Raw genomic sequence first — 26201 nt, 5'->3', positions numbered from 1 at the left:
TTTTTCATATCCTGCATGTTCAGCATCATAAACTGCTCCCACAACTAACTGCAAATACAAAAATAATGCAGTCAACAAATAATAGTAATCACTATAAGAATGGCAGCACACCAGAACAATCAGTAGCACATCGGGGCGAGCAGCTTTGCAGAACTCTGTTGACTTTCGTTCAGATCTCGCCTCAGCCACCATTCTCCAGTTGTTAAACTGAAGCGCTGAGGGTCGGATTTGTCGGCCAAACTGAGCTGAGCATCTGTAAAGCATTGCATGCCCTGGAAAGGGCTTTTCAAGGTGTGTATGATGACTTGCGCGTACAGATTTAGTCATGCTTTAGTACACTCAAGTCTCAATTGCGGAAACGTGCTGTATGGAGAGCGAACCTTAAACATTGTCTGGAAACGTCAGTTGGTACAAAATGGTACTGTCAGTCTGTTGGGTGTAATGGGGCAGTACAAACATGCCACCGCAGCGTTCCCATCCACAGTGACGATCTCCTCATCTCTGGGCATGCTTTAAATGCTCGTCCCTGCCTTCTCAGTTCCAAGTAGCTTGGGATCTGGGTACCCAAAAGATGGCCTTCCCCCGCATGTCGTTCCCCAAACTCCTTGCTCAGCAACTGAGGCTCTGCCTTGGGATCCCCTGCTCACTGGGGGAAGGAAGGTGTCTGCAGGGGGCACCCCGAGGAGCCCTAGTGCCGCTCAGAGGCCAGGGTGAGCCTCTCTGTGGGGAGCAGTGGAGAAGGGCCTCCTGTGGTGGCCGCAAAGCGTAGCAGGTACACGGTGGGACGGGCAGTCAGCCCGAGTCGTGCAGGGATTGAAAGGTCAATACTGGGCCTGAAAGGAGAGCACAAGCCAACTTCGTTGAAGATGTGCCAGTTTATATGCTCGGAACTTGGATCCCAGTTAGTGTGGCAGTGTCCAGACCTTCCTCAAAATAACTTCTGCTTCCTAACTGCCTTCGGGAACAGTCCCAGGTACACGTGCATTAAAGTAGTCTTCAGAGGTTACTGCAGCCTGGATAACTGAAACCAGGCCATCTTGCTAAGCGATAACTATCGTCATCAGATGAAACCAGCAGAGCCAGAGATGCAGTTACTTGTGGTATCCCACCTGTTGATGGTGTGCATTTCCCAATACCTATGGGCTGCCTGTAAGTTAAATATCTGAATTTTGTTTGGTCTCACTTGACTCTTTGGCACGTAGCAGCTCCCGTTTTAGCTCTGTAGAGCCCCACATTACAGAAGTCTTAAATGTGAAAGCAACCCTCAAGATTCTCGGTCAAAAGACTTTCTCTTACACTGCTTGAGCAGCCGAGGCCTATGTGGTTCCTCTGTAGCATCCTTTGCCGAACCAGTCCCGGAAAACTGCAGCCAGGACCATCTTGGTGATTGGTGGGCAGAGTGCCCGGCTGGCTTTCCCACCACTACCCACCCCCGGACAGGAAGCCACAGTGCAGAACCCCGGCTGAATTGAATAGGAGGAAGTCTCTAACCGTCTACGCAAAGAAATTTGGCAGGCGTGAGAGAGACAGCCTAACAACAAGCACTCTCAGAAACAGCAGAGTCCATGAGAAAAGCAGGTTGCGCGTTCGGTGAGGGATCGTAGCTGGGGACTCCTGGTTAGAAGCCTGGCCGAGCACCCAGAATTTCCATGTTGGGAAGGTGAGCTCACAAGTAGAAACAGCAGCTACAGGGGCAAAAGTACATGCTTGCAAGCCAGGAAGGATCCGTGTAATTGTCGCATTTGTATGAGATTTTTCGAGCTTTAGCCTGTGGCTGAACAGTTTGGCCAAAGCAGGAATTATAAAACCGCATGATTTGCATAAAGCAAAACAAGGTTTTCCAAAATCTAAGTTTAGCATGTCTGGTTTTTCCGGGTGGGCTACTAAGGGCAATGGCAACAACTTTGCAGGGCAAATAAAATGTTTGACGCCACCTGCCAAGGCCCAGCCACACCCGGGCAACCCTGAGTGTTGAGCCCCTGTGGCTTATGCCTTGCTCCTAGAGCGCGAACGTGTTGTTGCTGTGAAAAGCGTCCTGTTGTAATTCTTTTCCACAGAATATGGCTTAGGGCTCTGCTGACTTGCTTTCTTCCCCCGCCCCAGCCGAAAGAGCCCAAGCTGGACGGGAAGCTGAGTTTAAGAAACTAAGTGCTATTTGCAGTGTGTCCAGATTGTGTGGTAGAAAAGCCTGGGCTTCCTAAGAATCATGTGGGCACGGAGGGGATCTTAAGAGCAATATCGGCAGTTGCTGAGTCCTTAGCGGTTATGTGGAAGTGTGCCGCGATGCCTAGAGAAATCTTAGAGGCGAATCTTAGAAATCTTAAAAGATTTGCTTGGCCCAGAGGGTAGGCTTAGAGGGCATCTGAGTCCTTCACATGACAAAGAAGCAGAGCAGATAGTAAAATTGGCAGAATTAACTATGCAAGAGCAAGTGATGTCATGCATACTTGTTTAATTTCTATAATTTTGTCAGATTTCAGAATCAGCCTTTCCCTGGCACAGAATTTTACTGCAATTCTAGCCTTTAGGAGACTCTGGCTAATGCCTTGTGCATGTTATAAAGCAAACCCCCTCCACTAGAAAGAGCTGCCTAGCACCCCCCCAGCAGAGTCGTCCTTGGGGCTGAGAGAGGTTGCAAAGGCAGAAAATGGACCTGTGACCAGCAACCGAGCACCACAGATGTAAGGAGAACACCCCACTCGGTGTTGCGCGATATACAGGTGTAAGTTACCCTCATTTCTCTCTTTCTCCCTCCGCAGCCACCAATTGGCACTCCACGTCGCTCTGACTCTGCCATCTCTGTCCGCTCTTTGCATTCTGAGTCCAACATGTCCTTGCGCTCAACTTTCTCTCTCCATGAGGAAGAGGAGGAGCCAGTAGGTATTGGGGGCCTGGGGGAGTCTCTCACTAAGTGATGCAGAGCAGGGGTTGATGGGCCTGTGTTTGCTGCCAGAGAGGGGCTGGACATCTTTTTAAATGAGAAATGAAAACCTCACCCTGCACAAATGAACCAGAATTACTGCTCAGAGCAAATCGCAACACATGCAGAATAAAAATAAAACAAAGTAACAGCAGAATCAAAACAGCCAAAGGGAACACAGTGCTGTTTAAACCAGAAGGTACATAGATGTGTAATTTTTTTACAAGGCTGATGCAACCAGAGTGCAGCAGGAGCAGCAGGATCAAAAACTTTACCTGTGCCAGCCTTCAACTTGTGCCAGCCAGCCTCACTAAAGAGGTGCCTTTTAACCTGGCCTCTAAACACACTCGCCTGGGTTGCACGATGTGGCAACCCACCTGGGGTTTTTTCCCATTTTATTTGAAAGTAGTCCGTTGCCTGGACTTGCATGACGCAGCAGTTCACAGTGTGCAGGTGCTGTGTGAAAGGGCCGCCTGCAGGCACCTGGGAGTGGAGTGATGGCCCTCGGGTACTGTACCCCACCATGATTTGTCCTGCCATGCAAACCAGCCCACTCAGTTTTGAAGCTGGGCAGCCCACCACTGAGAAAGCCCTGCATTCGGTGGACCATGAACCACAAGAGAGTTGATGGGGAGTCCATGGCAGACCCTCAGGTGTAGCGTTTCGCTCTGGGACAGCAACCTGTGGAAGTGCATTGAGGTCTTCCACTGTTTGCCCCCCACCCCCGGCTGTTCATTTACTTTGCACTAGGATAATAAATGAGGAAGATTAATAGTGTCTGTGTGGGGCAGGGAGCTAAATAGCAACACTGCCTAAATGTGTCTGGGACTTGTGGCTGAAATTGTCAGGCAGCTCCAAATTCCCAAATCACATTCAAGTCTTTTCCAGTCCATCAAATCTAGACTTGGTGCCTATGTTGAGATCAGAAGCGTAGTGTAAATTTTATTGTCAAAGTCATTCATTCTTTCTCTCATTCTTGCTCGCACGCTGCCTTGCTCTCTGTCTATATGTATAACATGCACAGAATGCATGTGAGAACATGCCAGACTCTGAGCATGCTAACACTGAGCCTCTGTGAACTTCTCTGCACATTACAGGGAGTTAGTCTTTTGTTGGCAGTCGTCACAAGCAGGGAAACGCTCATTTAGGTGTTTAAGGATACCTTTTAAACTCTGTGTTCGGATTGATTTGGGCTTCTTTTCCTGCATGTTCTTGCCACTGGCTTTTTTGCTCCAAAACCTTGCCCACTGTTTTGTGCCACACTGCTGGATTGTAAGGAGGGGCTGAATGCTGTTCATTTTATCTTTGTTTTCTGGTGGGTTGTTCTCCCTGTGTAGGAGCCCCTGGTGTTTGCTGAGCATCCTTCAGTGAAACTCTGCTGCCAGTTGTGTTGCAGTGTGTTTAAAGATCCAGTGATCACAACTTGTGGGGTAAGGCGCTCAACTAGGCTGCATTTTTAGTTACACGGAGGAAGAAAATCAGCAGTGTGAGACTGCCCATGTTGAGGTTTAAAAACCCAGTGTCGATCTGAAGAAAGTTAGCTAGTTCAATGGAAAGAAAAATGCTATATGTTATACAAGTTAAAAGGTTGTGTATTCTGTATCTTGTCCACTCATTCTTGTCATGTGCCAGACCTCTTCATTTCCCAGTAGAGCAATCATGTTGAACTATTTCAAAATTGCCCTTAAGCATAGTCATAGAATCGTAGAATTGTTGCGTTGGAAGGGGCCAAAAAGGCCATTGGGTCCAGCCGCCGGCTTGAGGCAGGACCCCCAAGTTATGGCATGCCTTAAGCAAGTCCTTTCTGGAGATGGTCAGTGGGCAGTGTGCAGAAAGGGGCAATTTCCAGTGTCCTAGGTGTGGCAATTTCTTCCAAAGATTCAAAGGTCAATCAGTGATGTAATTTCATTGTTAACAACATTTTCTTAGTGCTGATGGCTGTCCCTAATGGCCTCATCAGGGCATCAGTCCTTTTGAGTTATGCAAATCATTCTTCCTCTGGTATAGAATATCAGTCTGCTCTACACAGCTCTGCAAATTCTTTGAATAGAAATGTGAACAAAGCATAAATGAACATGGATTGCGAATGAGAGGCATGTCCTTGCGATGAATCCAGGTTTCTCAGGAACATCAGTAGCATCTCCTGGAAGAACAGGCTGAGCAAGACAGCTATGCTGGTCGCCTGGAATTCAGTTATCTGACTGCTGAAAACCATTTTAAACACTGACATATGGTAGCTGTGTGTACACTTGCTTTTGTTTTTGTGTGGTTTTACTGCATCATGTTTTTACATATTTGGCTGTCAAACTTTTTTTCCTTTTTTCCAGAAAAAAGAAAAAAGCTTTAGTTAAAGCTTTTGAATCTGTGTTCTGGACAAGCCACAGAGTTATAGTTTAAAAACCTGTCACTTTAATAGGATGAGGAGGGGATGGGAGAGTTGGAAGTTGTGAGTTCAGTGTCTGTTAACCGAGGCTCACAAGCCACAAGCAAGATGAATGAATCAACATTTATTAGCTATTTGGATTATCCAACTCCCGAAATGACCGACCACTGACTACCAGATACTGGGGATAAAAAGAGGCACCTTGCAGGGTGCTGGGGCGTGCAGGACCCGACACAGTAATTCTCGCCATCTTGCATTCTCTTTCTTCACAGCACACATTTTGCAGGAGATGTGCCTTAACTTCTGGTAAGTACCCAAAGATTCTTTTTGGCACCATTTTCTACCACCTTTACTAAGACCGTTTCTTCTTATTTTCCATTCCCTTGGAAAACGCAAGCTGTGCTTATAAAAAAATGTGCAGTCCTGTAATGTCCAGGGATATTGCAATTCCCCTTGGCCTTTTTCTGAGTGTTCACTGGTGATCTGTTCGTTTGGGACAAAAGTTCATCTTTGCACAAACTCTTCATTCGGGCCAGCAGTGTCCCTTGTGCTTAGAGGCAAATGGTCCTGGTGAGACCCTTGAGCACCTCTCTGGAAAGCAGCTTTTCAGTTACACCAGAGCTGCCCTGGCACAGGAGCAAGTTGGCAAGCGGCTTGTGGAGGCTCTGGAAGAGCCATCCTTGGCCACTGGGCAGCACAGCCCAGCTTCTGCTTTGGACTCGGGGTTTCCACCAGGTGTTGCTTATATACCTGCAGGCCGCCCCTTCTGGTGGCGGGTTTGTGTTTGGCTTGGCTTGTTTTTGCCTTCTGTGAACCTTCTCATAGCTCTAAGGCCTAAGAACCAATAAAATTATTGTAAAACCTGGTAAAAATATTTTCAATACGCATGTGCTTATTAAGAAAAATAACTGCAGCTGGGAAGTGCTCTTCCAGAAGAGGGAGGAAACACCTGTTTTAAGATGAGGCTTGCTATTACACATATGAAGGAAATACACTTCAGAACTTGGTTTTTATCCACATGCAGATTTATGCTAATTGAATCAGTACATCAGTTTGCTAAAACAACCTTCGTTGGGTGGTAGCTTTATGTCACATCCAAGCCATGACTTGAGCTCCTAGACCAGGAGAGGCGAACTGTTTCAGAGTTGCTTGTCCACTTTCCTCTTCGTCTGCTCAACATGCCAGCCCCCCCTGCTGCTTTTCAAATCAGACTTCATACCAGACTGTAGGTTGTTTACCCACTTCAGACTGACTGATCACATACTCCGACCTTATACTAAACCAGCATTTAGAAACCCGACTCTTAGCATGCTACCTGAACACAAAATCCTCACAAAATGTGTTTCTTTCTGCAGAGAAGTGCCCAGTGGACAATGCCAAACTGACGGTGGTCGTCAACAACATTGCTGTAGCCGAGCAGATTGGGGAGCTCTTCGTTCACTGCAAGTATGGCTGCCGCCCTGCCGCCAGTGGCAAGCTTTCTGCGTTTGAGGTGGATCCCCATGGCTGCCCATTCACCATTAAACTGAGTGCCAGAAAGTAAGTCAGTGTGAAAGGCCGGTGCTTGCCAGCTTATTCCCCTGCTCGCAGCTGGGCCCCAGGGCTTGGAGAGATTGCTGGTGTTTTTTCTCTCAAGGCAGGGGCTGGTGCTCTTCCTGCAGTTTTTTGCATCCTTAAAAGGACGGGCAGGGCCCTGGGAAGACTCTGAAAGGCACGTGGGCAGAGTTTTTCCTTGTGCAGCTGCTGAAACGGCCCCTCTGACTGGGGATCGTCAGGGCGGACTGGTTCTGATTTTGCTTATCGATGCCATGTCCTCTTTGTCCAGGGACCATGAAGGTAGCTGCGATTACCGGCCGGTGCGCTGCCCCAACAATCCCAACTGTCCGCCACTTCTCAAGATGAACCTGGAAGCACACCTCAAGGAGTGTGAGCATATCAAGTGCCCCCATTCTAAATATGGGTGAGCAGGAATTAATTTCCTCCCGACTCTCACAGATGAAGATGGGGGCATCCCTGTGATACGCAATAGAACAAAGCAGTCCTCAGGCCTTTCCTGATGCTGGGGTCTGAGGACAGCCAAGGCATGTGAAAGTTCCCAAGATAATCCTCCATCCTCTGATTTCTCTCTCATACTTCAGGTGTACGTTCATAGGCAACCAAGACACCTATGAGACTCACCTGGAAACGTGCAAATTTGAGGGCCTCAAGGAGTTCCTTCAGCAGACAGATGATCGTTTCCATGAGATGCAGGTAGCCATGGCTCAGAAAGACCAGGAGATTGCCTTCCTGCGATCCATGCTGGGCAAGCTTTCCGAGAAAATTGAGCAGCTGGAGAAGAACCTGGAACTGAAGTTTGGTGAGTCTCCAGTGGAAGAGGTGACACCACCTTCCACTTAATGGACGATCGGGCAGGAACTGCCTGGACCAAAACCTGGAACCTTTTGTAGGTCACCTTATTAAAAGTGTCCCCAGCTAAAAGCCTTTTTGAATTCCCGGGCCCACCTAAGCCTTGAGAGTTTCCCTGCAGGAAGGAATGAGGCCCCCCTCTTTGACAGCTGAGCTGGGCTTGCTCAGCAGTTATGCAGTTTCAGATTTGGACTGCAGAGACCCCTGCTCAGACTCGCTAGGGAGCCGTGCATGAGCATGGCTCAGCTTTTCTCAGCACAGCTGGTCCATGGGGTGGTTGTGAAACAAAATGGACAAAGTATTCCAGCAGGAGGAGCACAAGATCCAGATGTGCTAAACAGATAATTGTGGGGTGTTCGAAGCACTTTGTGCTATATTGTCTTAGCGTTTGTTTCGCACTCCCTGTGCAAGGTTGGCCAGTTAGTCCAGGCATCCCCATATTTGCTCCTGTGGCTCTAAGGCTGAGAGAGCACCAGCGTATCTGAGGCCATGTAGGAGGAGAGCCGTGCAGAGTAAGCAGGTGGTGAGAGAACTGCGTTTTCGAGCGGCCTGTTTAAATAGCACAAATACAGAACAGTGAAAGAGGATGTAAGTCTGTTGGTACCACAGTACCAAAATCATGAAACCTAGGCATCTAAGCCCTCCTTTGGAGGGCTGCAGGGAGGCTGGGGCCATGCCTATGATAGCTGAGTGCATGGTTTTATTCAGATGGGGCACAGCTGTTTTACAGTTGTGTAAAACTGGGCTAATCCAGCCCACCCAGAACTAGTAAATAATAAAGCATGTTTGTAGTGGAAATTACCGCTAGAATGGGCTTTCCTGGCTAGTGGCTCCTAACCCTCGGCTGTTACATTGCATCCACACTCGGCATGATACTGATCACAGACCAGTCCGCAGTTGCTGGGGCTGGGGCTGGGTCCTGACGCTATGGAGCTTTTGCCCTTTCGAATTTGCATTTGGAAACCCAAGGTCCCCTTCTCCCCACTGTCATTGCTTAGATGTGCTGGATGAAAACCAGAGCAAGCTGAGCGAGGACCTGATGGAGTTCCGGCGGGACGCATCTATGCTCAACGTGAGTGGTGCAGGCAAGGGCGGGCTGTAGTCCCCTGTCATGCTGGAGTGCAACTCCTGTCAGCCCCAGCGAGCATGGCTGGTGGCCAGAACTTAGGGAGATGTAACCCAGCGCATTGGGAAAGACCCGGTTTGCCTGCCTCTGCCCTAGGGCTTGAATTTTCCCAGCAGCTTGGCTCAGCTGTTCAAATCATTGCAACTGTTTTTTCTGCTGGGGACTCCTTGTGACCTCATTCTCTAGACCACAGGTCCTCAAACCATGGCCCGCAGGACGGATCCGGCCCGCCATGCCCATTTATCCGGCCTGTACTGCCACCCACCACCTGCCCGTGCATTCACTGCCGCCTCACTGCGCGGGCAGGGAAGCAGTGGCTTGCTCATTCGGAGATGGTTTTGGACTCGTTGGGAGATCTCCGAGCGAGCAAACCAGTCCACGCGCCCAGGCACACGTGCCTCACCAGCCGGCACCAGTCACTACCGCCTTTCAACTGGCCCCCTATTGAAAAAGTTTGAGGACCCCCTGCCCTAGACAGTCAATGGATCTCACAAATTGAGTTGGACAGTATGATTCTGGGTTTGACTATTCATCTAGTGGGTGAAGCACTGCTAGTGCCAAAAGCCTGATTTGGGATTTTAGCTGAAAGCTAAGCTGCGTGCTGATAAACGGAGTTGATCATAGGAACCACACTGGGCTAGTACTACAGGTTTGCAGCACAGGGGCATTATATGACGCAGGAAACGATCCGTGAGCGAGAAGCTAATGTCTCAGCAGCACGTCTGCATAACACTGTCAAAAACGACCACTGCAAGCCCTGACCCCCCTTCTTCTGTGAAACCCCCTCCTGTTGATGTGTTAAGCCCCCGTTTCACCTGCCTGTAGAATAAAGTCCCTATCCACCATTCCAGCATATCAGCCACGGATCCTTTTGCCTTCATCAGAGTTGGAAAACCAGGAAGGGAGAAGGGAGCTAAAACAAGGAAAGAAAGAGAATGGAGGTTAAGCCTTCAAGAAGTACTTCTGAATATCCTGAATATCATACATGGAACCATGTCTTTTTATTCACATCATTTGGGGAACAAAATCGGTCATTTACAGATCTGAATTATTCAATCTTTCCTAAGTGCCCAAACTGTTGGTAGTGAAAACGTCAATGCAACCCTTTCAGGATCTTTCCTCTGCTTTGCAAGCATGCGATCTGTTCTCCAGGCACATGAAGGGTTTGCGAGCTTTGGTGCTGCAGACATAGCTCAACCCCTTTCCAAAGAGTTTTCTTTTCAGTAAATTCCATTGGCAGCCACGGCCTGCCCTGACCAGTAGGGTTACTTTGGCTCACAAGCAGGTTTTCTCCCATCCCCAGGAGCTGAGCGGATGATATCCCCCTCTTGGTTTCCAGGACTGCTTAGGGCTTGCAGATCCAGGGGTTTCTTAGCCCTAGCGGGATCAGCTCAGCGGGTGCCCTCTGTATTATTATATCAACACTGTGGTTGCGATTGCAGCACTTCTCTGATAGGCTTTTCCACTTTCCCTCTTCAGGATGAGCTGTCTCACATCAACGCCCGGCTGAACATGGGAATCTTAGGCTGTGAGTATCCAGCTGCGTTTCTCCCAAGGCATTGGCTGATACTGCAGAGCTTCTGCCTTTTAGTTTTCATTAATGCAGCATTGTACCATGATGTATATTTTTGGAAATAGAACTAATCTATTGAATTACCGACCTCCTTGAGTTATAGCTTAGTTTCAAGTTCAACTGCTGGGTTGTCACAGTCCAGATGGAAATGTCGAGGTACTGTGCACTGGCCAGAAAAGCACGGGGTAGAAATCTGCTCCCATGGTGCATGGCTACACTCATGGCTGTGGAAATGTGGTGTGCAGGGTATTTGTTGTTAGTATATTATGGTGCTGATTATGATTTATATCGATTCCCCTGCCCATTGTATCAGTCACAGATTTCTGTATCCCATGGCTTCAAGGCTGCTTTTTGCAAGGGGGGTGGGCAACCGTGTGGTACAGTGGTTAAGAGCGTAGGACTGGGACTCAGGCGACCCAGGTTCTAGTCCCCACACTGCCATGCAGCCAGCCGGGTGGCTTTGGGCCTGCCGCAGACTCTCAGCCCAGCCTGTCTCCCAGGGCTGCTTTTGTGGGGATAAGATTGAGAGCAGGAGAAGAACTGTGCAAGCCCCTTCAAGTTTTTAAAAAAGAAAAAGCCAGGGTGTAGATCTAATAAATAAAGGAACTTATTCATTTAATATATTATAAGCACAGTTGTGAGATTCTGGGAGCAAAATTTAGGCTGCTAGTCAGATCAGGACCTCTAAGGCATGGGTCTTCAAACTACAGCCTGCAGGACGGATCTGGCCTGCCATGCCCATTCATCTGGCCCGCACTGCTGCCCCCGCCCGCGCGCGTGCTCGCAATGTGAGCTGGAGCTGGTGGCTTGCTCGCTCAGAGACAGTTTTGGACTCGTTCGGAGATCTCCCAGCGAGTCCAAAACCACCTCCAAGTGAGCAAGCCGCCGTTGCCTCCTGCCTCCCCCGTGCCCATGTGCCTGCCGCTGCCTTGCAGTGCGGGCTGGAGGCAGTGGCTCGCTCGCTCGGAGACGGTTTTGAACTCGCTGGGAGATCTCCGAGCGAGCGAGCAAGCTGCTGCCGCCGTGCACCCTGAACCTCACCTCACACTCGCCTGACGACACCTCACTGGCCCAAGCCCCCCTCCTCACCGACCCACACGTGTAGCCGCTGCCTTTCAGCTGGCCCCCATTGAACGAGTTTGAGGAGCCCTGCTCTAAGGCAACATTTTCGGAATGTTTATCCATTTTGCGCACAGGCCCAGTTGGACAAGGGATGCTGAGGGTTCTGCTCCGCATGTGGCTCAGTTGGTGGTATGGAAAGAAAGCCTTGTGTGGCCCTGGGTGTGGACCTCGCATCCCAAGGGCTCTTAAGGAACTGGGGCAAATAAAAGTCAGCTTTTAGCTCTGGTAGGCATGGGGCGCTTTCTTGTTCAGTGACGAGCAAGCAAGCCTCCTCCAAATACCAGTGGCGGGGGGGGGGGGGGCCAAGGGGGGGGGAGTGGGGAAGGTTGCTACCTTCGCGCTCTGCTTGTGAGCTTCCTGAAAATACCCAATCGGCCACTACTGGGCAAAGGATGCTGGACTCGTTGGTCCAGCCCGGTGGTGCTGCTCTTACACTCAGGCATTCGTTATCCCTCCTCAAAAAGCCGACAGACAGATGCTGCTGAGAGGAGTTGCGTCCATGAAAACCAGATGAACGTGATTGGTGATCTGGCGTTCCCTAGAAGAGCGTTGGCTCAAAGTGACTCGCGCTCATGTGCCTCCTCTTCTCCTTTGTAGCATATGACCCCCAGCAGATCTTCAAGTGCAAAGGCACCTTTGTGGGACACCAGGGCCCAGTCTGGTGTCTGTGTGTCTATTCCATTGGGGATTTGCTCTTCAGTGGCTCGTCTGACAAAACTATTAAGGTAAGAGCCGCACAGGACCTGGGCGAGGGATGGACCATGCAGCAACACCGCAATTAATCCTGAGGCAGTGCAAGCCCATGAGTTATAGTGTTCCCTCTGTTCAGGCCCTACAGCGTTGACGGAAAGAGAAATGCTTGACAGGAGGGTCTACTTGTAGGGATTGGGTCTGTTTCTTCCACAGGGCAGCATTCCCAGGTGGATATTCCGGATTCTGAATCTGGCCTGGAAGGAGGGGTGGGGTTGGAAGGCATCGCTGCGATGCCAGGGCTGAGAAGCAGCTGGGGAGGCCAAAACCATCCCAGGTTCCAGGGGAGACTCTGTGGAACAGGCAGTCAAAGGGGGTGTGACTTTCTCGGCCCAATGATTCAGCATCAAGGCAGATGAGCAGACCAGTCAGGTAAGTCTGTCATTCTCACTGTCTGGCCCTCCAGCTTCACAGACCTCCTGGAGGGTGAAGCCATCTCTGTTCAGTTCAGAAGGGAGGAGGGGAATTTAGTTTAGAATCAACTCCCAGAAGGGGCAGGAACTAACTCCACAACTGGAGGGTCTCTCCTCAATGGATGCCTCTTGCTGATGGCATATATTAGTCCCTTTGTATTACAAAGCCGGTCCTGGCTAGCCAGCTTTAACGTAATAAAGACTGTAGTTAACCTTTGGTTGTCCTCTGCTGGGAAGAAAAATGGAGAGTGCTTGGAAGACAGAAAATCAGCCCCACTGTCGTTCTGATCTGGGTGGTGTGGGGCCCCCGAAGGTTGCAGTTCTCTTGTCAACATGGGTTTTATAAGTGGGGCCCCAAGAGCGTGAATTAGTGTTACTGAAGGGTGTTTATTTATTTATTTATTTATTTTATCCTGCCCCTCAGCCAAAAAGTTTCCCTGAATAGCTTTCAGGCATTCAGTGAAACAAGACCATTCCTGCTCACAGGTTTACAGTGTAAAAAGCACAGCACTCAAGGGAAAAGGAGAAGGGCTGGGAAGAGGGAAAGATTAAATAGCTTTTCATCAGGGCTGCGGGAATAACCCAGCTTCCACCCGGATTGGAATTAGAAGGGCTGGTGGGGTGATTGGCTCCTCCGCCCACTGCCCTCCTGAGTGAGTCAGCTGCCGCGCACAGAGGGGACTCCTGCATCTCTCCTCTGAACCCGGTCAGAGGCTGTGGCAGAGCTTTCTCCCATGGGCACAGCGCCTCTTTGCTCCGGCTTCTCTTATGTCAGCATGGCTGAGCCTCATCAGAAGATGAGCCCTTCTGGTCCCAGCAGCAGAGGCACACAGACAGATGAATGTTGCTTGGGCTTGGGTGGCACTGAGAGCCCAGCTGGGAGCCTCTGCGGCCTGAAGAATTCCCTCCGTAGCACCCCTTGCTGTGTCTGTAGAGCAACCCTCGGCAGCCGGCCTGCAGATAAGCTGAAAAGGCACTCTGTGCGTAGTAGTCCTGGGAGAGGTGTTGGCTGCAGTGGCCATGTATCTCCGCCATTTTGTTCAAAGCCATCGTGGCAAATGGCAGCCCACTGTGGGATCAAATTTATTCTGATGAAGGTGTCTTCATTAAGACTGTGTTTGTGCATCTTTAGACTGTACAACAAGTTAAGTGCTGTGCAGCGCTTAATTCCCAGGGTATCTTTCTTTATCTTTCTCAATGTCATGCTTCATATGTTGGAGACCTTGTTCTGCAGCTAGTTTTATGCTCCTGAATGTTCTGGCTTTCTGCTGGCCTCTTGCCCGCAAGGGTCAACTCCAGGAGAAGCCCCCCAGACCTCACACACACCACCCTGCTTGGGGGGAAGGAAGCAACACCAGGTTGCTCTGAGAGGCGCAGGCTCCAGTGCAGCGCCCTCTTTGCAGCTGCCCTCCAGATGCGGGCAGAGCATGCGGGCAGCCGAGCAGGCAAACCTGGAGGGGCAGCTGCCTTCAGCGGGTTGCGCTTCACAGTGAGCAGTGATGCTGCGAAGGTGGCTCTGCTTCTCCCTTTCACAGTGGTTTTGAGCTGGGGGGGCGGGGGCTGGACTCCGCTTGCCTCCCATCCTCCTAGGAGCTATAAAAAGACCACTGGAAGAGAATTTCACTTTGCAGCAAGGCAGGGATGGAAGAAGCCCCCTGGAAGTGCTTCTTGGCGGAACTGCAGCTGTGGCAGAAGGGCCTGGCCGCTCACCCTCTCCTGCGCCCCTCCACCGCCCGGGTTTAGGAGGTGTGACTCCTTTTTTTCAATGAAGCATATTCTCCCTCACCTGTCTTGAGGGCACAGTGGGAATTTCCTGGGGCTGTGTTTGTGTTTCGCTCCCTGGGAATATCTGCTCATTCATTTCCTTCCTGGATGGGTCTGTCTATGCCTGAAAGATGGGAAAACAGGTGCACAGACGATGGGCAAGCTGCTTCCTGCATTCACAGCTTGGGCCCATCAGCTGATTTCCTGTCCTGGTTCCTGGCTGCTTTTGAGCACAGTCACATGTTTTGTCTGTTTCCTGTTAGGTGTGGGATACCTGTACCACATACAAGTGCCAAAAGACCTTGGAAGGCCACGACGGAATCGTCCTGGCACTCTGCATCCAAGGGTAAGTCCAGGCAGGCGACCCACGTGCTTTCTGCTGCCCCTGCATGAGAGGCCACAGGGATTTGACTGTTTCTCTGCTCCCACTGTCTTACTCCCCGCATGTATGGTGCTGTTTTCGTTTAACATGCATGACATCTTCGAACAAATCCCTCTTCCCTGAGTCAGGGCTGCTTGAACTGCATGTGAGAAACACGTAAATGCCAAAGCTGCATCCAGGCTGATCAGAATAATGTGGCCTTTTCTATTTCTGACTTTCCCAGCTTGAGGCCAGGGATGTTTTTAAAAAAAGAAAGCTAAATTTTACAGCTGACACTGCATTCTGCACTCTGGAAAAAAAAAACTGTTCTACATGTGAGAGTCATGTCATTGTCTTGGAAAAACAGCTCCTGTTCTTTTGTGTCGGAATAAGCCGCTCTGCCCGGTCCCTTGGAGGCCGCTCTTACTCACCACAGACAGACAGGCTGTCTGCTGTGCTGCTTTTTCTGCAAACTGTTTTCTGTTTCTGTTTCCCCAGGAACAAACTGTATAGCGGCTCTGCTGATTGCACCATCATTGTGAGTAGACTGCTTTGGGAGGGCCCCAGTCTCGTTTCCACGCGCGCGTGTGGAAGATAGAGGATGCGTGGCAGGCTGAGCCAGCAGCCATCTCACGTGGCCTCCTTCTCTTTGCAGGTCTGGGATATTCAGACCTTGCAGAAGGTCAACACCATCCGTGCGCATGACAACCCCGTGTGCACACTGGTCTCCTCACACAACATGCTTTTCAGTGGTTCTCTAAAGGCCATCAAGGTATGGATGCAGTGGGGCAAGCAGAGCGTTTCCGCTCCTTTGCCTCCAAACCCTCTCTGCTTCAGGACAGCCCCCTGGCCTGTTCTCCAGGCCCCGCTCCTCTTTTCTCAAGTCTGATTTCATCTCTCTTCTCACTGCTGCTGATTTCCCTTCCCCAAGTCAGCCCGTTCCCTTCTCCAGCTGCCCCTGCTTTTGCTTCTTCCTGCCCTTTCCTTTTTTCACTGCCTCGTTTTCTCTCCTTTCCCTTTTTCTAGCCACTAAATCCATGATGGTGTTTGTGCCATTCATTCTCCCAGCTCATAGTAAGCATTCCTGCCCCAGGCACTTCCTTTATTTCTACCCTACCCTTTCTCCTAGGACGGCAGGGAAGTGTCCGTGGGTTTTGCTCTCTCTTTGTCCTTGCAGCAGCCCAAGAAGTAGGTTAGACTCAACGAGGGTGGAGAGCCCAGGTCTTGCATTGAGCTTTGGGGCTTAACGAGGCTTTTAAACCGCATTTTCCTGGTCAAACCTTCATAGACTGCATGTGTTTTCCTCCGGCATAGTTTTGCTTCCTCATTTGGGTTGGTAAAGCAGTTTGCTATGTGGGGGAGGGGGGAGGGGGGCACTGTGATGTCGCTTGAGATAGGCAGACATTAGGCTTACCATCTTTTTCATTTGGACCCAGAATAGTGACCTCAGAGGTGGGCATCACTTTGCAGAATCGGGGGTCTCTGAGGACAGGTTCAGCCAAGGCATTTGCCTGCAGTACCAGGGCTAGAACTCACACGCAAGCCTACTCCCGTTTCTCCCTAACCTTAAGCTTATGGATTCTTATGTAATCTTGAAGGAAAAAATGTGTTGCTGTCACTATTTTTAAACCCTTGCTAATCCACTGCAAGTCACTTGGAGATCTTTCAGTCGATCCCAGTCTGCCTTCGGGCCTTTCCTGCTGCAGCTTGCCTATAGGTTGATTTTTGGAGGCCTGGTGGATGAGTGGTGGGGTGGCCGAGTCTTGAAGCACAGGACTGGATTTAGTGACCTTTGCTTCTGCCTTTGCCTCTGTTTGTCTGGCCTCCAGGTCTGGGACATTGTAGGCACTGAGCTGAAGCTGAAGAAGGAGCTGACGGGCCTTAATCACTGGGTCCGAGCACTCGTGGCATCCCAGAATCACCTGTACAGTGGGTCCTACCAAACGATCAAAGTACGTGCACTGTCCCACTCTACTCACTGCCTGCTCCGGGATGGCGACTGAAAATGGGTCGATTTTTGTTGCCAGCCCGGAAATGGTCATCTTTCCTCCCACACTTTTCCTTTGCCTCAGATCTGGGACATCCGGAACTTGGAGTGCGTGCATGTTCTGCAGACATCAGGCGGCAGTGTCTACTCCATCGCAGTCACGAACCACCATATTGTGTGTGGCACCTATGAGAATCTCATCCATGTAAGTTCGGGCGGGCTCAGGTCACGTGTGCTGCCATTTCCCTTTGTGCTCATCCCGTTCTGACTCCTGACAAGAGGGCACGTGGTGGGGCAAAGCCGTGGAGAGAAGGGGGCTGAAGGCAGTTTGCTCTCTTGACTCCAGGTGTGGGACATTGAATCCAAAGAACAGGTGCGCACGCTGACAGGACATGTGGGCACTGTGTACGCCCTGGCCGTCATCTCGACACCAGACCAGACCAAAGTCTTCAGCGCGTCATACGACCGGTCGCTGCGGGTATGTGGGGCGCACTAATCACTGGTGGTGGGTGAAGGGCCCCGTTCGAGAACGGCAAGGCTTGGCAGTTCCCCGCGCTGACTGCAGCTTGTTGGTCTTGGCCGAGTGTCCTGCCCGTGGAGGTTATTTTGGATGCGGGCTCGGTCTTTGGCTGCCCTTTCCGGCTTCGTGTCACCTGCAGCTTTGGTAAGCATCCCCAGTGTGCCCCGCCCCGCCCTGCCCCGCCACGTGTGAACAGGCTGAACACGCAGGGCCTCGGCCGGAAGGTATCGTGCGGGTCCATGCGGAGCCATGAATGGACACTTGTCGAGAGAGGGTTGCAGCCCTACGTCACAGGAGCCTCTTGCAGCTCCTCCCGTGCAGGGCAGCCTGAGGACTCCGAGGAGGCCTGGCCGAAATCGAGGTGTAAGCGGCTGTGTTCGCGTGCAGTGCTGAGCCATGACCGACTAACCGTGGTGCGTTGCCTTCACCAGACTTTCTCACAGATGGCCTGCTCTGTCTTGCACTCTTCTGACGGCTCCCTTTGGCATCCCAGATGCCTCCACACACTCCGATTGGCAGGCCTTTGCCGCATCAGCCACTTACTTGCTGCAGAAGCAAGACACGGAAATCTTCTCTGTTGGCATAGCCCAGAGGGAAACTGCTTTCCTTGCTTGCTTTCGAGACACACCACCAGGAACCTCGACTCGAGCCTTTCGTGCTCTCCCATCCCGGCAGCACCGAGCAGGGGAAGAGATGTCTCCTGGCATCGGAAGCCTGGCTGCAGGAGGAGCTGTGGGTTTCTAAGCGAGTCTCTTCAGTGATTGCGTAGCAGGCTTGGCACCGGCACGGAAGTTCCCAGTCTTCCTCATCTGCCCCATCACCAGTCCCTGTGCTGCTGGTGCAGCCTGGGCAGCACTTGGAGACCTCCAGGGAAAAGCCTGTTGCGGGGGGTCTGGCAGAAGCTGCAGCTGTCGCCCTGCTGCTGCTCCCCCACTGCAGAGCCACTCCCGGGAGGGAGAACTGACCTTCCCCAGGCTTCTCCGCCACGGAGTGTGCAGGGGCTTGCGCCTTCACTCTCTGCTTGGGTGGGACGGGGTTGGAAGTGGGCTGCTTCCACCAAATTTCGGGGGTCATGTAGTAGTGAATACAAAATGGCTTTTCAGCACTATCACTTGTCCCTCGCCCAGATGCCTTCGAAGGGCCTCTGCTGGGGTTCATGGACGTTGTGGCTTGTGTAGTTGGTCTGCTCCCATGTTCTTAGCATATAGTGTTGCTCTCTCCCTTTCTTAGGCTGGCTCTTTTGAACAATGCTTACCTTTCTGTTGCCGTATCTGAGCCATGGGTTTCATCCTGTCATGTCTCAGTGATATGTATCAAACCAAGATTCCTTTCCCATACCAGTTTCACCTGCTGGTTTCCCCGTGCTTCCTGCATAAGCACACAGCGCGTGGAGGCCTGGATGATGCCTCTTCCCGGTTCGCCAGGTGACTTTACCTGCAAGCTTCCCGAGATTGCGCTTTCCATTTTGTCACACACGTTCTCGCCCCTAATATGCCCCCCAGCACGTAATTCTAGGCTTTGCCTCCCTTCCTAACAGGATTTACTCCAAAGCTCTCGTGGCCAGGCCTGTGGGGCCCTTGCCGAACTCCTGAGGTGCACCTCTTCTGGCAGGAGCACCAAGAGACCTTACTCTGCCACTTGCCCATCCTCCTTCAAGCTGGTGCCCCCCAGATGTTTTGGACTACAATTTCCATCAGCCCAGCCACCATGGCTAATGTTCAAGGACAACGGGAGTCATAGTCCAAAGCATTTGGGGAATGTTTGGGTTGGGAAATGCTGCAGTCATACCTCACTGAGGACTAGCAGCCCTTTGAAGAATGCAGCCTGTCGCTGCTCTTGGCGTGTGTGCCCCTTGCCTGGAAGCAGCATGGGGGAGAGAGGTGGGGTTGTGTTTTCTGGAGGGCGGTGACTTGACTCTTCCTAAGCCTCATCCAGTCTAAATGCCTCCTTTACCAGCAGCGTGTGTTAAATGTTTTAATGGCATTTACAAGTCCAAAGCTCTGTAAATGAGCTTGTACCCAAAGTCGGTTTTGATCCCTCTGGCCTGGATTAAGTGGTTTAGGGATCTTTGACCACTCTGAAACCCGGGCAGGGCACAGCTCGTTCCGACGGCCTGGCGCCCTTTCAGCATCTGCCGCACTAACGCCCACGAATCGTTTTGCCCACCCAGGTCTGGAGCATGGACAACATGATCTGCACGCAGACCCTGCTGCGCCACCAGGGCAGCGTCACCGCCCTGGCAGTCTCCAGGGGCCGCTTGTTCTCTGGCGCGGTCGACAGCACTGTTAAGGTAAATGCCTCCCCCCAGCCCTCCACACACGACTTCCTTGGCAGCCGGCAGCGTCCAGCAGGGCAAAAGGGACTCTGAAGGAAGGGAGGCTGTGGAGCAGTTCAGAATGAGCTCCACTTAGACCAGAAAAGGTCAGAAAGCTGGGCAAGCCGTTTTCCATGTGACGGTCTGGTTAATTTCTCGTCCGGTTGGTGGATCATTGTGAGCAAAGGCCAGTTGCCACACCTTGCAGGATAAAGCACTTAGCACAGGGCACTGCTTGCTGGCCCAGGGAATTTGGATGGGCTGAGAAGATGTGGGAAGATCTCAGAGCCGTTGGTGTTCCTTTGTGCCCCCCACCACACTTCTCCCCACCCAGGTGGTGGAATACATTTGCTTCATCTTACTGTCCCTCGGCATCCTAAGTGATAAAACAAGCTGAACAGTTGCTCAAGCCTTGGCCCCAGCCCCTGCATCTGGCTGGGAATAGGTGGCCCTGTATTTTGGTTAATGGTCAGGGCGGGGCACTTAAACCCCTCCAGGAGAAACTGGACTCTGCTGCGCTCAGCCAGGCCCGTGCCTGCGCCCGTGTGAGGCGCCGTGCAGCCCCCGGAGCGCCACCGCTTCCCTCGCCCGCCGCACGCTTCCTCTGGGTCCCGCAGAGCACTCCTCGGCAGCGCATTGCCGTCCTGCCCGGTGGCGGCCTGCACCGGAGGCCAGGAGAGCTGGGGACTCCTTGGAACTGCGGGAGCACCTGGCACTGTGGTGCACTCACCGTGCTGGGCTTGGCGGCTCGCCAGGAGCGTGGCCCGGCCAGGAGCCTTCCCGGCTCTTGCCTCCCCCCCCCCCCCCCCCCCCCCCCGTCATCCCTCCTTTGCTGGAAATGGTGCTGCTTCAGAGACCAAGCAGCAGCTCTGGCAAGGAAGCCAACTCGGCCCTTTTGGCTTTTCTTCCCACAACAGGTTTGGACATGCTAGTGAGGGGCCGCTGTCCGCTTGGGGATGCCAGACTACCGAATACTCCTCAGCCCCCCGCGACCTTCTGCTGCTTCTCTCTCCGAAGCCCCAGCAGCCGCCACTGGTGAGAGCGCCTCACGGCCCGCATACCTCAGCCCTGGCGCCGGCAACGTGGCAGGCCCTCGGAGAGGCTGGCAGCCCAGGACCACTTCCACTGTAGCTTCCTTTCCAAGTCGGTAGGCAGGGGACTTTGATCGGGCGCTGCTGCAGCTCCAGCTTACGACCTTCGGCCGATGGAACAAAGCGGGTGCCATGCTCTCGTGGGAAGCGGCCCCGGACCTGGTGGCACGAGTGCCCACAGTGCCCCTCGCGAGCAGGAGCGCTGGAGCCAAGGGTGTGGGGGGGCCCTCTCTGTCCTAGTGTTTAGTCCAATCTGCTGAGCTTTTCCGTGTGTGCCCACCACCGCAAGTGATAAAAACCGTTTTCCTCTCGTGTAACCAGGTACGATTGTTATGTCACCGGCCCCGCCCCTTGCTTCTGGTACCACAGGGCCACCTGTGCACAGCATCACGTCCTCACGGCCTCCACAGTCAGACAGGGAGAGCCCGCTGTTGGGTTTTTACTGACATTTTCTACTGTTTTTAAGATTGTGATATAGATTTGGATTATTTCTTTCTTGACAATAAAAATGGACCATTGTTTTAGGCAAGCATGACTTTTTGGCAGAACTAGAACATTTAGCAAGTCTCTCAGCTTTTGGCCTGTCCTACACTCCAAGTGTGATGCCAGGTATATGAATCTGTAGCAGTGTCTGCTCAGGTTTATGAATCCATTTAGGTGAATGCAAACTCTCTGCCCTGAGACAGTGAATTTAACAAGCTGCTTGCCTCCAAGGAACATTTTCGTACCGTGGCTAAACTGCGGACCGAGTGAACTGTCTCCCTGCTTTATTACGTGAGGGTGGTAGAGAAACGGCAGCAGATGCAGAATGATTTCTTTCAAGGTGCTTGTTGTATTCAGCTTTTATACTGTTGGCTGCCGCAAGGAAAAGGGCTTCCCTGCCCAGGGATACGTACAATTCAGTGATAGTCGAGGAAAGAGGGAGTGCAAGCGAGAGCACTAAAGTGGAGCCTCCGGATTCAGTTCTCCTCTTACTGTACTTGCCTAATGGAGAATGACAGGTACCTACAAATAGGCTTCTCCGTCCTGGAAGCATTTTGCTAGAGCGGGAATGCAGATTCTTTAGTTCTTGTTTAAAAACGGGACAAAATAATCTCCGACTTCAGAAAGCCAGTGTCACAAGTACTGTTAAAATGAGTGAGATCCATGTTTGGAGTATAGACTGGCACAGTGAGGAAGGCCTTGACAGTCCTGTTGCTGTTCGGACAGAAAAACTGCCTGCTCCCCCAGGTTGCCAAAAGATGGCACTACAGAAGAAATCCAGCAGGGATGTGCCGGTAGGGGACACCTTTTTTTAACTGCTGGAGGTGCCGCCATGCTCAGTAAATGCGGCCAGGAGCATTCTGTGCTCTCTCCGAAAAGGGTTGTGTTGACTTCTGTGTGGAAGAGGTTGGCCCTATGGCTGTAGCGAAACATTTGCCGCTTGTTGTGTGGAAACATGCACGTGACTCGCGGCCAGCCCAGTGCAGGGATTTCCGGGAGCACATCGGGAACGTTATTCGGAGGCGGCCCGAGCAAGAGTTCAGCAAGCCAGATGGCTCGGACATTCGTTAAGCGCCGGCGGCCGTGAGCGCGTCAGCAGCGCCGCCCGCCTGCTCAGCGGCTTGCGTCACGAGCCCGTCCCTCGGGGCCGCGGCAGCCGTGCACCAGCGAGCTGGGCCTCGCGGGACTGCCTCTGAGGGGGGGGCCTTTTTCGGACCGCCGTAGTAGAGAGTGTTCTCTCACAGTCGACGCCATGCACGTGTGGTAGTGGCAAGCAAGGGCTTCTCTCTCTTTAACTGTTTGTAGCCAGACACTTTGTTTTAAGGTAAGAGCAGAAATCTTTACAGCACCACAAAAGCCATCAAATAGTAACACTGCAGGTGGGATGCACAAAGCAAGAAAAGGAGGTTGGCAGCGGGATGCATAGCTCTGACAGAAGGGGAATACCATACAATTTCCATAACTTAATAATAAAAATATATAATATATATATAATATGTATAATATCCAGCATTAGAATCTTGGAATATTTCTAAGATACATTTTGTTTCTCTTTACAACACATACCTTCATGTTGTCTGTTTTTTAATTAAGAAATGTCAAAGTTGTGCCAGACACATTTTGGAGTTAGCAAAGACAGACCTATCTACTCAAACGAAACGATGCCCCCAGTCACTCGGCAGCGCCCGGGTTTTGTAAACCGCCACGCAAGGAACCAGGCGGGGTTGCACTCCAGACTTAAAAGCCGTGTTTAAACGGGACTGGCTCCCAGGTGTGCATCTGTTCAGCTGCGCATCTACTTCCACACACATGCATTAAACACGCACACACACATACAGATACATGGGTGCACGCACACGCACACTGACTTTAAAAAGAAAACACACTACAGAAAACACACACTTGTTGGATATGAGATTGAACAAAAATTCATAAAACAAGGCACATCCTTTGATTTTTCATTAAAACTGCAAAAACAAAATGCCAAACCAAAATGTCCATGTAACTGAAACGTGTTTTTGCACACTTTGAAAAGAAGAGAAACGGTACCTTTTTTAAACATTGTGCTACTCTTTAAATGATCTCACCACAAGACACACGGCTTAATACGAGTCTAATAGACAAGCGACACGCCAGTTCTTTTCATTTTATCTCTTAAAATTGCTTCATATACAATTGATAATATTTTAAAATCTCTTTAATATATATTAAAGTCCTTCTGGGTTAATTATCTCTGGGGGAAAACCATCTTAAATAATTTCTTTCCATTAAATTAATACTTCTGTATATAGCTTATTTTCTTTTCCTTTTCATCACTCTCCAAAAGAGATGTGTTTGTTTTCTCACATAGTAACATTCACTAACACGGCTGTTTCAACAGGAGACCTCTACCAATGCAATAATCAACAACTTAACTCAGCTTCAGCCTTCAGCCCGGCACTAACTACTGGATGTAAGGTGCAGCATCGAAATGGGGCGGTCAGAGGAGCGTGATGCTCTCACTCAGAAATGTAGTTATGGCAGACAATGAGAAGAGGCTCTCCTGAGCACTGGGCAAGTTGAGATCCATGGGGCCATTCTACCCCGAACCATTTTTCCTTTTCTTTTGTGTTCTGGATTTTTCTTAAATGGAAAGGATGCAGGGAGAGAACAGAAGAAAGCAACTTGACATACAGCTGACAAAAAATTAAAGTATGTCCCATGTTGGAGGTTGTGGTGGGATATCAAGTGTGACCATGGCCTTGAGTTGGGAGAGGCATGCCAGCTCACCTCGTTTCACAGACAGTAATTGTCTTTCACGGCATGGCCTGAAGAACCAGGCAAGCACCATTTCCCAAGGAAAGGCCCTGCGGCCACCAGACGTTCCTTTGTGCAGAGGAAGTGTGAGGGACGTGGCAGCTGAGATCCTGAGAGAAATGGTAGCGCCCCTCCCTCCCTCCCTCCCTCCCTCCAGGTGAGCGCTGCTGCCTGCAGTGCTGTCGACCAAGGGGAAGACGTCACGCTAGGTAGTGGGGTTTAGAGAAAGGTAGCCTGCCGCAGCGGGAGGAGGGCTGGTGGCAATGAGCGGGGAGAGCAGACTGGGCCTTTTATCATTGGCCCCAGCGCTTATTGGGCCAGATGAGCTAAATCTCAGCACCACAGCAGAGGATAAGCCCTGTATAAAACGGAGCAGCAACGTTAAAGAAAGGCGGGGAGTGACCCCAGAGGTGTGGCCCCAGGGATCACGGGACTCCCTTTCGGTGGAGCTGGTGCGCTGGCGGATGCAGAGGAAGGAGAGGTGACTGACTGACAACTGCAGCGAGTGAGGAGGCAGAAGCCCACTGTGATGAGTGCCCAGCAAGAACAGGGTAAAATGCAACAGGCTGAGGCTAGGTATTGGAAATTGCATCCTGCTTGTCAAAACTACTCGGTTACAGTCAGGAGTTCCTTCCGAGTGTGTCTGAAATTTCCTTGGATTGAGGAGTTTAAGGACTGATCATCACAGCAAACAAGTAACCCCCTTTTAGATAACCACCAAAGGTTTAAGAATGCCCAGCACCAGCTCTGAGCCCAAGAGGACCGTAAAACTGGGTTTTATGCAAGGCCACTGACGGAAGATACGCACGCAGGCGTTTGGTGATCTGCACAGGACAAGCCAAGGTCAGTGCTCCAGCACATGCTTCCGTGACCTCTGCTTCCAGTGAGGTCACCCTCTCCTGGCAAAATGCTTTATTTCACCGTCAAGATTAACACACGGGGTATTCTTGCAGGGACGATTTGACACTCCCTAGAAATGCCGCAGGAAAGCAGATCAGAGTGGCTGGAGCTTGAGGAGGAGGAACACAGAACGAGAGGGAAGTGGGCAATCCACAGTGGGGGACTCCCTGATTGTGCTTGTTTAAGAATGGTGCAGGCCCTGAAGAGGCAGCTCAGGAGGCCGCCTGTGTCAGGTCCCAGTTCAGCCTCGAGCAAGCAGCTCTGCTTGACCCCCACGCCTTGGCACCCAGGGGCATCTCCCATTACCACTAGTCGTGTTTAAATATCTGTACTTTAAGGCAACCGGGAGACGGTCCGAGGACAGTCGTCCCATGCCGCAGCCCTTCTGCATGCTCCCTCCGGGGAACCAGCCTTCCCCCGAAGGCCACAGCAAGGCCTCGCAAGTGCCAGAAGCCAGCGGAAGACTGAGCGAGGCCCGGTGGCAGCACTACCAAGAATGCTGTCGCCCCATTGCTGCATTACTTCGCTCCACGAAAAGCAAAAGCTCTCACGTGGGTTCAGAATACTGCAGGCCGATGGCCCCTCGACCTGGGATGCATAATCTCTGATGCACTTTGCACAGTTGCACAAAAACCTTGACTCTGCTGGGAGTTTGGGAGTATAGCGCTGCAGCCCCCAGTGGAGGTGGCTGAGCAGGTCCCACCTTTCCACTCGTCCTTTCCTAACAATCGCTGGTAGATGACCCTGCAAAAACCCAAGAGACCGAGAGGCAGTCGGGCCAGAATTGCAGCTGAGACGGCAGTCGGGAGTCCAAGGCTCAAGCCGCATCCACACTCTGTTGAAACTCGCTCTGCCTGGCAAAGCCAGCTCCGACCGCCGGGATGCAACCGGGCATGTTCGGAACAGCGGGGATACCGAGAATGGGAGCCCCCCGCAGTGGGCGCTCCCGCCAATGCACGGGGACACCATTGGGCCTTACCCAACAGAGGGCTACTTCACCATGCGAGGCTCCGTGGCATTATCGCACGTATTGCCCGCATCCGTCCGTTGCCTACTTAGTTCTGCCCGCTCCCGATCTTCTGGGAACAATCGCTGCAGTGGTAGGCAAGAACAGTTAAATTGTCCAATCATTGACAAACTCTTTGGAAGCAAGCGCCTTGAAGCAAAGAGAAAGTGCAACGCAAGTCCCTCATGCTCGAACTGTCCTTTACCAAGGGGTATATTTTTTAAGTAACTGGGAGTAAATATTTTGTGGCAGCTGTACAAGCCACCATGGGGTATTTACAGGGGGG

The 26201-nt window shown here is 51.5% G+C and overlaps 1 protein-coding gene across 7 annotated transcripts in view; it reads left to right on the top strand.

The window, feature by feature from the left end:
* The window catches only part of TRAF7 (TNF receptor associated factor 7), a 32315-nt gene extending 11056 nt beyond the window's left edge, over window positions 1-21259 (top strand). For 4 of the 7 annotated variants that reach the window (XM_044452505.1, XM_044452503.1, XM_044452504.1 and 1 more), the window contains 17 exons: window positions 2760-2876; window positions 4258-4350; window positions 5576-5609; window positions 6659-6842; window positions 7129-7263; window positions 7442-7659; window positions 8708-8781; window positions 10315-10363; window positions 12128-12255; window positions 14721-14803; window positions 15317-15356; window positions 15474-15590; window positions 16648-16770; window positions 16891-17010; window positions 17152-17283; window positions 19496-19615; window positions 20557-21259. In XM_044452505.1, the coding sequence (XP_044308440.1) occupies window positions 2760-2876; window positions 4258-4350; window positions 5576-5609; window positions 6659-6842; window positions 7129-7263; window positions 7442-7659; window positions 8708-8781; window positions 10315-10363; window positions 12128-12255; window positions 14721-14803; window positions 15317-15356; window positions 15474-15590; window positions 16648-16770; window positions 16891-17010; window positions 17152-17283; window positions 19496-19615; window positions 20557-20571 (1782 nt within the window). In that variant the 3' untranslated portion in view covers window positions 20572-21259. The other 3 variants (XM_044452509.1, XM_044452510.1, XM_044452507.1) reach the window with 3 other exon arrangements.
* The last annotated feature ends 4942 nt before the right edge of the window (window positions 21260-26201 follow it).

Source organism: Varanus komodoensis, unplaced genomic scaffold (assembly GCF_004798865.1).
Source record: "Varanus komodoensis strain SLA01 unplaced genomic scaffold, ASM479886v1 scaffold73, whole genome shotgun sequence".
Lineage (NCBI taxonomy): Eukaryota > Metazoa > Chordata > Lepidosauria > Squamata > Varanidae > Varanus > Varanus komodoensis.
Note: the sequence above shows the minus strand (reverse complement) of the source record. Positions and strands in the feature narration are given on the sequence as shown.